This window comes from Python bivittatus, unplaced genomic scaffold (genome assembly GCF_059951505.1).
Source record: "Python bivittatus isolate LINGU-HERP-01145 unplaced genomic scaffold, Pbiv_v1 ctg000410_np1212, whole genome shotgun sequence".
Lineage (NCBI taxonomy): Eukaryota > Metazoa > Chordata > Lepidosauria > Squamata > Pythonidae > Python > Python bivittatus.
The window spans coordinates 5,578,852-5,591,736 of NW_028277067.1; the positions used below are offsets into that span (position 1 = coordinate 5,578,852).

General features: G+C 38.1%; 1 protein-coding gene across 2 annotated transcripts in view; it reads right to left on the minus strand.

The window, feature by feature from the left end:
* Positions 1–12,885, minus strand: part of MED24 (mediator complex subunit 24) — a 70,184-nt gene that overhangs the window by 2,496 nt on the left and 54,803 nt on the right. Inside the window, exons 20-25 of one of the 2 annotated variants that reach the window (XM_007420678.3) lie at positions 12,224–12,488; positions 11,266–11,447; positions 10,203–10,296; positions 6,204–6,318; positions 2,808–2,888; positions 1,706–1,854 (exon numbers count right to left, since the gene is read on the minus strand). In XM_007420678.3, the coding sequence (XP_007420740.1) occupies positions 1,706–1,854; positions 2,808–2,888; positions 6,204–6,318; positions 10,203–10,296; positions 11,266–11,447; positions 12,224–12,488 (886 nt within the window). The remainder of the gene's footprint in view (positions 1–1,705; positions 1,855–2,807; positions 2,889–6,203; positions 6,319–10,202; positions 10,297–11,265; positions 11,448–12,223; positions 12,489–12,885) is intronic. The other variant, XM_007420679.3, reaches the window with a different exon arrangement.

The following is a 12,885-nucleotide window of genomic DNA, read 5'->3' on the forward strand; positions in this document are numbered from 1 at the left end:
AGAGAAATATCAAAGTTGGATACACTTGAAATGGGGATGTTTAAGACATGATGGTAAAGCAAAAACTGGTCAGGTCGAGAATGAATGGAGACTAAATACAAAAATGAATGACCAGTATGAAAGATCTTGAGGTGGTTTGGTCATATAGAGAGAATAAATGAGGAAGAAATTACAAAAGAAATATAAGAAAGAAGAGTAAATGGACAGAGAGCAATGGGAAGACTGATAAAATTGGTTTGTATAAAGTTGATGAGATCCTCAAAGCAAGAGAGAAGAAGGTTAAAGAATAAAAAGTAATATGTGAAGAAGTGTAGGAATGTGGTAGAACCCTAAGATGATTTGCAAGGATAGAAAGATAATGAAAATGGTGTTGGAATACACTAGTTTTAGTTATGTTTCCTTTTCTTTTTCTCATTTTATGCTTCTAATTTGTTTGGCTTAACATATCTTGCTCCTTTAGTGCACTCTGCATAACCATGCCGATCCCAAAGAGAATAGCTGATGGGTGGTCGAGTCCTGAGCCCCTTTTACATTCTGTTGAGTTGAAAGAATAAAAATGAATACGCTTCTCTATGAAGCATTTTTTTCTCAAAATAAAAAAAAAAACTGATTGCATTGCTCCCTTAATAGGTTTTCTACAAATATGGAGGTATGGGGTTTGGTTGCTGTTGTTTTACATTTTTTTAGATTCAGGAAATATTTATAAATATTTATATCCTGCATTTTTTTTTAGTAATAACAAAAGACCTATTTTTATAATTTCTGATTAGTTCAGTACTGACAGTCCAACTGTAATAATAAAGTCCGCTGTTTAAAATATTCTTTTTATGTTGCTACTTATACATATCTAAAAATAAATTAAATTTGTAGTAATTTTACTTTACAGTCTGATCGTTTCATCAAATTGCACAGGGGGTTGATTGAGACTGAATATGGGTACTATTCAATTTCTAAGATGACCATTCTTCCATGAAAAATGAAAGTTTATATAAATAAAATATGCTACTCATTTTTTCTTGCATCTTCAAACATCTACAAAATTAATCAGTGTAGTAGTATAAGTACCCATGCAAAGATGAGATACCAACAGCATTCTTTCCATTACATTTTCTTACATCAAAAGATCACGGATTTTATGCCTCAACCCACTGCATTTTTACTCAAGAAATAATTCCTACTCTATGCAACTGGCCTAATTTCAGGTAAACACAAATAATCCCCACTTAAACCATTCTCATTGCTTTCAACAATATTATTTTTTGCCAGCTGTCTCCCTCTAGTGTCAGAAGAATCAAACACACAGAAGAGACATCCTTACAGACAATTTGCAAGATATTATTGGAGATTTGCAAATCAGAGTTGGCTGCTGCTTCTGCAGCCCATGTCCTCAGCAAAGGTGAAATCCAGGAGGAAGTGCTTTGGAAGTGACACTTTAAGCTAGGATTCAGAAACACAAAAAGCTATTGGGCAAATGTCAGAAGTGACTTCACTTGAAAAAACACTCCATACTCACCAGGAGATGGTGGTTTGGATGGCAGTAGCAGAACGGTGGCTAGTGGAAAGGCTAATGGGAGGTGGGAGGCTATTTGTTAAGATCATGCTAGAGACGGTGGCTCACAGGTAATAGCGTTAGGAAGCCACACTCAAGAGAAAAGCCTGAAGAACAATGAATATCTTGCCTGATAGATAAATGGAAATGGCTCACCATGGTGAAAGGCATAAACTGTAGGATGCTGCTACGGCTTCCCTGTTCCAAGCAATCCACGCATTCCTCCATGAACCACTGCACAAACTGGGTATGTGTTCCAGCTGTCTTGGCTCCCAAGATAGAGGAGATCAACAAGAAGAGGTTGGCTGGGGAGTAGAATGCATATGGGGAAAAAATTAGTAACGGTCCTTGGGCGGCATACAAATTTGATAAATGAATAAATGAATGAAGTCTGGGGAGGGACAGAAGAATAGCAAAAAAGATTTCAATTATTATTTCCTCAACTTTTGGCACAACAGCAGATAATCTTATGAGGCATCAAGGTAAGGGTAAATGTGGAGCCTCCCTTGAGTCAAGCTTGATTTTTTGTGACTATATTCACAAAAACATTCACATTTTTTTTCTTGGCAACAATACGGAAGTTTGCCACTGCCTCCTTCCATATTTTTACCCATTCCAGTTCTGCGTAGTTTTTTGAGATCAAGGTTGGCTAGGAGTCGCCACCTGCTGTATTGGTTTCAAGAAATTACAATTCATGTAAGGTCACGACAGCGAATTCACTGCAGAAATGAGATTTAAAACAGCTTTCTTGGATCACAGTTCAATCCCACGGAGCATAAGCTCATGCATATTGATTTAGAAATAAGTCAGTGAAATGAATTTCTTAGCAAGTCTGCTTACAGGCACAGTCCTAGCTACTTGACATCTACTACACTGAAGAATACTGAATTCCGCCTCAATAATTATGAAGAAGATGCCACAAAGTCTTTGCTGCACAGTTGCAGGGGATTAACTAGGTTATTGTTCTGGAAATTGTTTCTTTGTTTACAATTCCAGACTGAAATGGTACCTTTCAAAACTCTGCTTCATACAACTGCTTTAGTTTCTTTGGCCTTTAGATATCACACAGATTTCGCTGTTCTGCGTATAATGTTTTCTTTTCACATTTCTGATCGTGGACTGAAATAAAATAGTTGACAGTCCTAGTCATCCCTCTGTTTGCCAAGTCCCTGCGCAATACGGGCTGTTGGACAAGGTAGTCTTCTGGCCTCCTTGGGGAATTTTCTTCCCAGGACCCAGTAAGAGCAGAAGAGCTTACCAAGAACTCGGTTGAGAGGATCACGCATGCTGACTGTGTGGAGTTGTGAGGCAGAGAGTGACGTGCTCATTGTGCGGTCTGCTGAAAGAAGAGAAAATATCCCATTTCCATAACCAGCAACTCACTTATGAAGACAAAGAGACTGAACAAGGCAGACTCTTCTACCAGATCAGGGCTAGTCAATGTAGTGCCCATGTGCTTCCACAGGCCTACCAGCACTGCCAACCTGACTTTTTTAGATGCTTTTAATTATAATAATTAAGTACACTTAATAAAGTTTTTTCTTTTTTAAAAGTGCTAGCATCCAGCATCATCTTTATTTATAAAGAAAAACTTCTAAGCCCCATTAAGCCTCATAAGCACTTTTAGGAGAAAAAAATGACGGGGGGCTGCAGCCCAGTGTTTTGCTTATAAGTGTGCCCACAAAAAAGATACAAGTAATTTACAGTGATAAAGAGCATACTAGGTAGAACAGCACGTGGCAGGAACCCATTCCACAAATTTGCCTTCTAGTGAGTAGGTTTTTGTAACTACTATTACATTCTTTCTAAAGTCTACCTGTGCCCACCAGTCCAGAAGATCTGCCTCAACAGAACTTCCTGCCACTTCCCCTTTTGTGGCAATCAGTCACAGAGATTTGGCTGACCAAAACAGGGTGACACTGGGTTTCTGCTTTGTCAATATTGAACAAATCAATTTAATTAAGTAGACTGTCATTCTGAACGTCTGATGTTATTATTCCACTTGGTTTTAACAGCACATTAAATATTTTGCAGTGCTCCACTGGAACTTTCAGAAGGAAACTCTACTCTCAGGAAAGCTTGTAGAGCAGGCTTCATAACAATGGAGATGACAACACGGATAAATCTTGTGAGATTATCAGAAGAATTACAGAGAAGCTGGTACGTGAAAAAGTTTAAACACTTACGAGCATTATATGAATCAGCCTTTGCCAAATGGTTGCCCTCTAGATATGCCAGATTACATCTCTGAGGACCAAAGATGACTAGGAATAATAAAAATTGTGGCCCAGTAGTTTTGGAGGGCACTAACTTGGGAAAGACCAATATAAATGCAAAGTATTCTCATTAGCATAGTTATGGCTGCTGTATGTTAGCCGAGTGAGTCTAGACAAGGCTGCAACTGGCTTTTCTGCTACTCCCTTCTGTCTCCTCTCTTGGAGGAACACGTTAATGTATACTGCTTCTGATTACACGTAATTCTGAAGTGGTTCACAATTAAGTTAAGGTGAAGCATTTCCAATTAGGTTAGTTTCCTTGGATGATCGGCTTCAGAGAGTAGGTCTAATTGGTCTTCCTTTCTAATTCCAATTCTGTCATTACTGCCCCCCACTTTATTTATTCTTGCTTATAGAGCTATCCTATAGAGTTGTCCTCTTTCTTTTTGGCTGCTCTCTTTTGTTTTTTCCTATTAAGCTCTCTTTTCCATCCATCACAGCAGAAAAGAAAGAGGAACCTCAAACCACTTCTATGAAAGAAAGTATTAGGGAATTAAAAACTCCCAAATTGCAATGCTATAAAGGAAAAAGTGAAATCACAAGGAAGGATAATGAAATAAGAGGAAATCTCAAATACTACGACAACAAAAAAAATTGGGCAAGAAGCCAAAGTGATGAACAATCACATTCCCCATTTCTATGGAGTTCTGACTAATGTCTTGCTGTCACAGCATCTTTTCATTTGATCCTCCCATTTCTGAGTTGATAACTGAGTTGGTAGAGGAAAGCAGTCCTTCTTCTTGCTTTCACCTGATGGTCCAATAGCTAACACATTTACGTCTTAACACGATGAAATGTCATTAAAGACTTTCTATCAGTGCAGCCTGCCAGAAAGCCATCCTGACTCTTTCTCAGAGCATCATATACAATTGTAATGGATTCTGATACAGGGTCATGGGTTGAGTATGTCATGCAGCAATGATGAGAACATAACTAGAGAGCAACAGTAGGGAAAAGGCTTTTTAAAATTTATTTCTATTTTTTAAATAATTTGTTTCAAATCATTGCCTTTCCATAACAAAGCATGGAAAAATTGTGGCGACTCGGCCTCGAAAATGCATTTTATTCATTGGGGCAATACAGGTACAGGTAGTCTCAGTTAATGACCATTCGTTCAGTGACTGTTCAAAGTTACGACGGTGCTGAATGAGGAGACTTATGCTTGGTCCTTGAAGCTGCAGCCATTGCAGCATCCTGCAGTCATGTGGTTGCCATTTGCGACCTTCACTACTGGCTTCTAACAAGCAAAGTCAATGGGGAAGCTGGCAGGAGGTCGCAAATGGTGATCACATGACATCGCGCCTAATGACCATGTGGGATTCGCTTAACAACTGTAACTTTACTGTTACTTTAATTGTAAGCTGCCCAGAGTCACCCTCTGGGAGAGACGGGCAGCATATAAATTTAAAAATAAACAAACAAACAAACAAACAACAACTGCAACCGGAACTGGAACTGCCGGAACTGCTGTTATAAGTCAGTGCAGTCACGACATCATGCTTTGTGACTGCATCGCTTAGCGACAGAGTTCCCTGTCCCAATTACTGTTATTAGCTGAGGACTACCTGTATTACACAGTTGGATATCTAATGCCCATCAATACTCAAGAACAAGCTAGCAGTTTGTACCATTAAAAGTTTCTGAGCTGTTTTGTCCAATAGCATGATGGAATGGCTTCATTGTAATCCAACTTAGGTACAGCATCTCCCCTAGAGACTAATCCTCCTATGTCCCAGTGCTTCTCAAGTCAATCCAGACCAAGGTGGTCTGGCTATGCAATCAGATTGAACAGGCCTAAATAATCAGTGTGGTAAGGTGGTTAAGGCGTTCAACTGATGCTAGGGAGACCCAAGTTCAAGGTCATCCTCAGCCACAGAAGTTCACTGGATGACTTTCAGCTAGTCCCTCTCTTTCTCAGTCCAACCTACCTCACAGGGTTGTTGTTGCTGTGGGGAAAAGTGGGAAGGGAAACACTATGTATACAGCCTTGCGCTACTGAAGGAAAGGTGGAATCTAAATCTAGCAATAAACAAATGTTGACTGAGTTCAGAAGCAAACCTATGCCACTATGCCAAGCCCAGTAATTATTGCAAACAGTGGGATATAAATGTAGTTTCTTTAACAAACAGGTTTCTTTAATAAATACTCCCTCAGTGTCTTCTTCAAAACTATGTGGACTGTGCATCCTCAAAGAGGTATTAACCACCTCTGAGATTTATATCACCAAATCAGATATGGCAGATTTCAATATCCAGGATGTGCAAGGATCTGGGAAACACACTGTAGTGCTCTCTCGAAGCAATGGTGGGGGGGGGGGGGCACAAAACAAGCAAGTTGAATGAGTTTTAATCAGGCAAATTCCAGGAAAGTTTCCTTACCGTGATTCCACTTACTGGGGCTGGACAGGATGCTGGTGTCATCCTCATTGGAGCTGAGCAGGCGCATGAGTTTTGATGGCTGAGTATCATCCAGTGGAAAGAGACTGATGTAATCCTGGAAGAGGATGACCCCCAAGACCAAACTGTGGTTACTCTTAACGAAATGCAAACCAAAGCAGGCATTCTGGGCCTCATCCTCTCATTCAAGTATGTACTTGTAGTTCAAACTCAGAGCCCATGTCAAACTAATTAAGGATGATTCACACTCTGTTTTGATACTTCCTTCTTTCACAAAGGATGAAGAGAAGTGACTAGAAAGCCACTAGAAGTATAAGAAAGAAAGAACTGTATGGCAGGTAAGAACCTGAGTTGTGGCCCATAAGCCTCTCATTCAAAGACTGCTTCTGCCCTAACATTCCTTTTGCAAATCTATGAACATAATACTGACTTACCTTGTAGGGCTGAGATAAGTGAAAACTGATCTAATGCATAATGGTAATTACAACTCCTAGTTGTTACTAAACTATAACTCATAAGTAGCCTCAGCCAGCATAGCTAATAAAGAGAGATGTTGGGTGATATAGTTGAACAACATCTGAAAAGCCATTGCTCTTATATCAGGAGCGAGGACTCTAACAGTACAATTACAAGGGCTGTACAATAGTTAGGGTTGGATTCTAAAAAGATACTTTGGAACGTGTGGGGACATAAATGAAGCACCTCTCTGTAACTCCTTAAAATAAGCGCATCGTTTCATGAAATCATATAGCAGCTACAGAGGCCAGCTGCATGAGCCTGGGAAAAATCACAACTACTTTTAAGAGCTGCAAAGAGGTGCTACGTTTGTGCCCCCATGCATTCCAAATCACATTTTCCAAATTATTTCTGAAGCACTGTACAGTCCTAGAAAATACAAATATTTTAGAAATAAGTCCCACCGAAGGGTACTTACTGAAGGTAACTTTAAATTACAAAGTATGTAAGATACATTTAAAGAATTGAGAGACTTCTGGTAAGGGAATGGCGAACTGATGTCCCATGGACAGTTACAGACATTACGGCCGAAAACGGCAGCTGGATACTGGATCTGGACAGCTGAAATCTCTCCAGAGAAAGGAGAGATCTTGAGATTCCCCATACATACTCTGGGCAGCTTTTTTTTTTTTTTTTTTTATGAGTAGACAGCAGAAACTGACATTTTTGTGATCGCTTGCAAACAGCTGGGAGTTGCAGGATTCCACCAAGCTCATAGCCATTAATGTAGCTTTTGTATGGACTCAAGGTTTGACCAAACCTCACTTCTTAAACACTTTGGAGTTTAATTTTGTAACATTTTTACTGCTTTTTAAAGATTGAGGACCTTCAGAACCGCAAGTTTGATCATATTCACTGGGTGAGTTCTTCTTCAATCCTTTAAGAAAGAAGTTTTAATTACTACTTTAAGGTTTTGCAAAAAAAAAAATTCCTTGGAATATACAGCACTGTGCATTGTATTGATTTTAGAAAGTTTTATAAATTAAGAGTTCAGATGAACTTGAATTAGAACTTTGAAATTGACTATTAGAATCCTTCCCATGGGAAACTTCCTACATTTATATATGCAACTGACAACTTTGAAGATTGGTCACTTGAGGGCATCAGAAGGATATAAATATATCAATGGATCCTTTATGTGAGATTTAAGACACACAAATACTAAACCAGAAGAGTGATATGGATAACCTCCTTAAATTGGATTTACAAAAGGGGCTTGTTGGAGTTGTTAACAATTTTGTGAGAAGAGACAGTAAGAATATGAACAGGGATGTGGATAACCTTTTACACTGGAATTACAAAAGGGGCTTGTTAGAGATGTTGACAATTCTGGGAGAAGAGATAAGGAGAGTATGAAGAGAAAGCAGATGTTGGGACATTGTTTGAGGGGACTAAAGATTCTTGGGAGAAAGAGGAAAGAATATAAAATTGGTTTATTTGATCAAGGCTAAAATAAATGGACTGCTATCTTCGGTAATGTTTAATGGATTTTTGTTGACTAGGACCAGGTTTTGTTTATTTGAAGAGAAAAGATAGGAGGAATTTGTTTAAATAGAAAAGATGTAATTATTGTAAGAGAAAGGATTCAAACTGGGTTTATTAGATATAGTTTGTAATAGTTATGTTATTTCTGATAACTTTTAATGGACTTTTGCTGATTAAGATGGAGTGATGAGGTTTTAAAGTTTGGTTTATAGAGAAGGGGGTGAGATATAGGATGAAGAGATGGTTAGTTTCTTTTTATGAGATGGTGATAAGATGTTAATGTTGATTATACTTGCTGGGGATGAAGGGGGAGGTTTCTTCTTTTTTCTTTTCTCTTTCTGCACTTTAAATTTTTTTTCTTTTTTCTTTTTATATGTTTTATACTATGTAGATTGTATTAATTTTATTTGTATTATATAAACTTTAATAAAAATTATTCTAAAAAAAGATACACTTCAAGAATTATCATAATTACAGTGGCAATCTATAAGCTTTGCTGTCAAGATACATGTAAAGAAGTATTAAGACAGCTCAGGATCTCAACACTAATCATGTTTTTAAGGCCAGTGTAAAGTACAGAGGCACCACATGCAAAAATGGTCTTAAGGTGAAGGTGGTTCCTTAAACCTTATCCTCAAACTTTAAAAACTAACCCCCATATTTATCCATTTGTTAATTCCAATATTTAGAAATCAGAGCCATTGATATAAAATTTGTGTGACATGTTTACATTTCCTAGCCCTATCAACAACTGGGCAGCGTAAGTTGAAGCTTCCAAGCTATCTTCAAATGCAATCCAATTTAAATCATTGTAGTAGTAAAATCTATATGAAACTAGTATGTAACTAGTACATGAGTAACTGAAGCAAGGTCTGAATGCTTAAACAGACACACTGCTAGCATAACAACTTAAAAATTTTCTGGTTGCCCAAGCCCACAGGCCAGACCACCTCCTTCCAGAATAGGCCACATATTACTAAGCAAATCAGCCAGTTTCCCAATCTCCATCTTGAATTTAATCTTGGCCACTTTTATCCATCCTCATTTTTGCTCCAGACAATCTATTCAAAATTCTATAGCCCCTCTGGATATTATAGAAGAAAACCAAGTAAAACTTTTTATAACTCACATATTATGGTTTGAACCTCTGCTTAACTTTCAATAAGAGTTTTATGTAGTATGGTAGATGCAGAATCCAAAGTACATCTGCAAATACCTCATTTGAAACCAACTCTCCAAGAACAATAACAGTTACTGTTAGTAGTATAGCATTAGTTTTGGAAATTGCTAATATTTTAAACCCAAGTATGAAAAGCACTGACTGGAATTCAATGAATTATTTTGGCATCATGAAGGGTAGATGTCCTGAGCTTACATATATTTTTAAATGCAAATAGGAAAATATAATGTCCAAAATAGCCTTAGATGTTGCTGTGTGTATTCTGTGACTCTGCACACACAACACTGTATGTGACTTCTCAAAATGCATTGTTCTGAAAAAATGTTGGCTTTTGGTTTTTTAAAAGGCACTAAGCTTCTAGCTTATATAGCTTGAGAAGAAAAAAAAAAAGCAGACAGCATTTCTATGATCAGAATTAATAATGACCAATCTTCCACTTAACAAAAACAAAAAAACCCCCCAAATTATTTGCTTCAGTCAAGATGTATCTATGTCTTAGAGCTCAGAGTGAGATCGCCTCCTTGGTGCAATTTCATTCTACCTTTAATCAGGAACACAGGAACTGAGTAAGAGTCTCATATTCATACCTGGCATTATGAAGATTTTCAGAACCATCTACTATTTTTAGATGCTTTAATTAAAAATGCCTGGAAGACCAAGTTATCATTTACAAAAGATTCTCGACCCTGCTCTCAACCATTCATTCTTATCATCTTTTCAAATTCACCAACTTCATTCCCTCTGATCAATCTCCAGACAGTTTTCTTCTTCCCCAATATCTCAGTGTACTTCCAATGTACCTCTATATCTTCTCGGTGCCTCTTTCGCTGCCAGGCAGATACCTGTCCCTTATTGTGGGAGGAATAAGAACTGGAAGCACACCACACAGATAACCTGGTAGGGGACAAAAAAGAAGTCAACTTCAAGGCTAGGTTACATTAAATTTTCACCTTTTTTACAAGATCCAGGAAATGCACTGACAATCTCAAATTGTATTAGGAGATCATGGAATCCTACATCATATTTAGAATGTTTCCATCAATAAATAAATAGGCTTTATTCCTATCCTAATCCCAAACCCCAATCATTCACTGGTATCCGAGAAAAAATAAAAACTGTCATACTGACCATGGAAAATGTGTGCCACAAAAAAAAAATAAAACAGAAACTGAGTGTAGAGCAACTTTCCTCAATTTCGTGTCCTCCAAATGTACTGGGACTTGCAGGTTGGGGAAGACTGAGTAGGTATTAGGAGCCTGGGCAAGCTGAAATTAGTTACTAAATGGCACCCTTTCCACTGCAGGTGGTGTTTTGTTTTGTTTTTTGTTAGAGAATACAATTTTGTGTGAGAATACAATTCTGAAAACAAGATGGTGTCCTCTGATCCCAAGGCATCACAGCACGATTTCTAGCAGGATCTGGCAGCCAGGTTTAAAGACAGAGGGATTCTTGTATATGTTAGTCCCAAACTTTGCACTTATAAATGTACAATTCTTAACAGTACATAAATTTACATTAAACTTTTGTCATACCGCATCACTATCATTAACTTTTGACTATCACTATTTCACATTCCTTTACACTCAGCAGAATGCATTCACTTGCAATTGAAAAATGAAAAACAAACCCTCTTTATTCTCATAATTTGGAAGAATATGTATGAACAAACGTTTTGCAAATATTGAGGGAAGAGACTATGCAGAATATCCAGGTAGGAAGAGATAACACTTCAGTACAACATTTGTTCCATTTCCAAAAATAACAAAACAAGGCACACGGCACCTGTGCATCTAATTTACATTAAGTTTCAGCTTGCAGGTATCTGGGGTTTTTTGGTGTAGTTCATTGGGATCTGTCTCTTACTTGGCAAGAGCCTTGCCTGGTGGGTCCATCAGCATATGCCATTTGGAAGAGTCCGTAAGCAAATTGGGCAAGATGTGTCCCAAGAGGGTGAGTGTCAATTGCTGCATGTCTAGACAAAAAATAGAATAGAGCAACTCCACAGCCCGCATTGCATGCTCTTTCCGTGTCTCTTTCAAGAGTTCCTGAAAAAGGAGAGGAAACAAAAGCAATAATGCAAAGGAGAAAAAGGAGTAAATTTTGCCCTTATTTTCCACTGATTTGCAGCACTCACAATTTGTTCAGTGTAGGTTTTAACCCTCCAACAGCTGAAGATCCTAATCTAGTTCACCTATTTCATGTGTTCCATGTGATCAGACCAAAGGCCTATATGGTCTAGTATTCTATTCCCACAATGCCAGTTAAAAACCTTGGAGAAACCCATGTGTCAGGTTTCTCTAATATCAGAACAAGTGTCACCAGTAGACATTGAAGAACAGAGATTTCTGGTAGTTTACTTCAAGAACTAATGAAGCTATTATGAAAGAATTCCTACAACTGCTATCTATTAAATGCAAGCTGTATTCATAGTGAAATAAAAGTTGAAATTCTTGTACCTTTTTTTTCCTGCTCAGGCAATGCAATAGGCTTGAGGCTTGTCTCTTTTGAACAGAAGGAAGTGTTTCTGTATGTCCCTTGTTATAGTAATAGAATAGTCCTGGTTTTAAGCAATTTGCTTCTGATCTTGCCAGAACTAGCTCTCATAATTAGCAAGGCCGAGTACAACAGCAGCCTCCCACTAACGTTCCCAAGCAACTGGTCCTGAGATGAATATTGCCTCTGATACTGGATCTGTGATGGCTAATACACAGCCATCAGAAATAGTAACCACCAATAGCCCAATACCCCAACAATTTAGTAAACTTCTTTTTTAATCCTCCAAATTGTTGACCTTCACTTATATTTCTCATTGTTTTCATACCTTGACAAGATTGTTGCAGAACCAGTAGACACCACCCATGTGCAATAGAGTATCAAAGATATGAATAGAATGGCTGTCTACCCAGCCTTTCTCCAGGACCTTGGAGAAGACACCCATCAGCACTTCTTTTATAGGTTTTTTGGCAGGAAGAAGATTCCAGTAGGGCATGGTGTCAACCCCTGTGGCCGGGAATTTAATCTGTGCAGCTGTCTGCTGAACAACATCAGCACACATGTGCTCAAGGATTGAACTCATGATCACCACTCTGGATAGGGAAGAAGGAGGATAAATACTCAGTTATTAAACTTGTTTTCTTTTTATGGTTTGCTTCGATGCTATTTTGTAATTAATACTCTAAACAACCCTTTCAAAGGAAGTAGGGGGGAAAAAAGACTTTTAAAGCATTATAGCCTACAAGGACTGGAACAATCATATCAGATGTAGCTGGGGGAATGGAATATAGATCATCCAAAGGATGCTCTGCTTAACTCTTCAGACTGCCCTATTCTACAGTCTACAGTCTTCAAGCTTCAAGCAACACAATGTATAATGGATTAACATTTGGGATGCAGAATTCAGTGCTATGTAAGACACCTTATCACACTGAAATTACAAACATACCAATAAGCAGGAGATGCAGATGGGGCACAAAGTAGAACAGT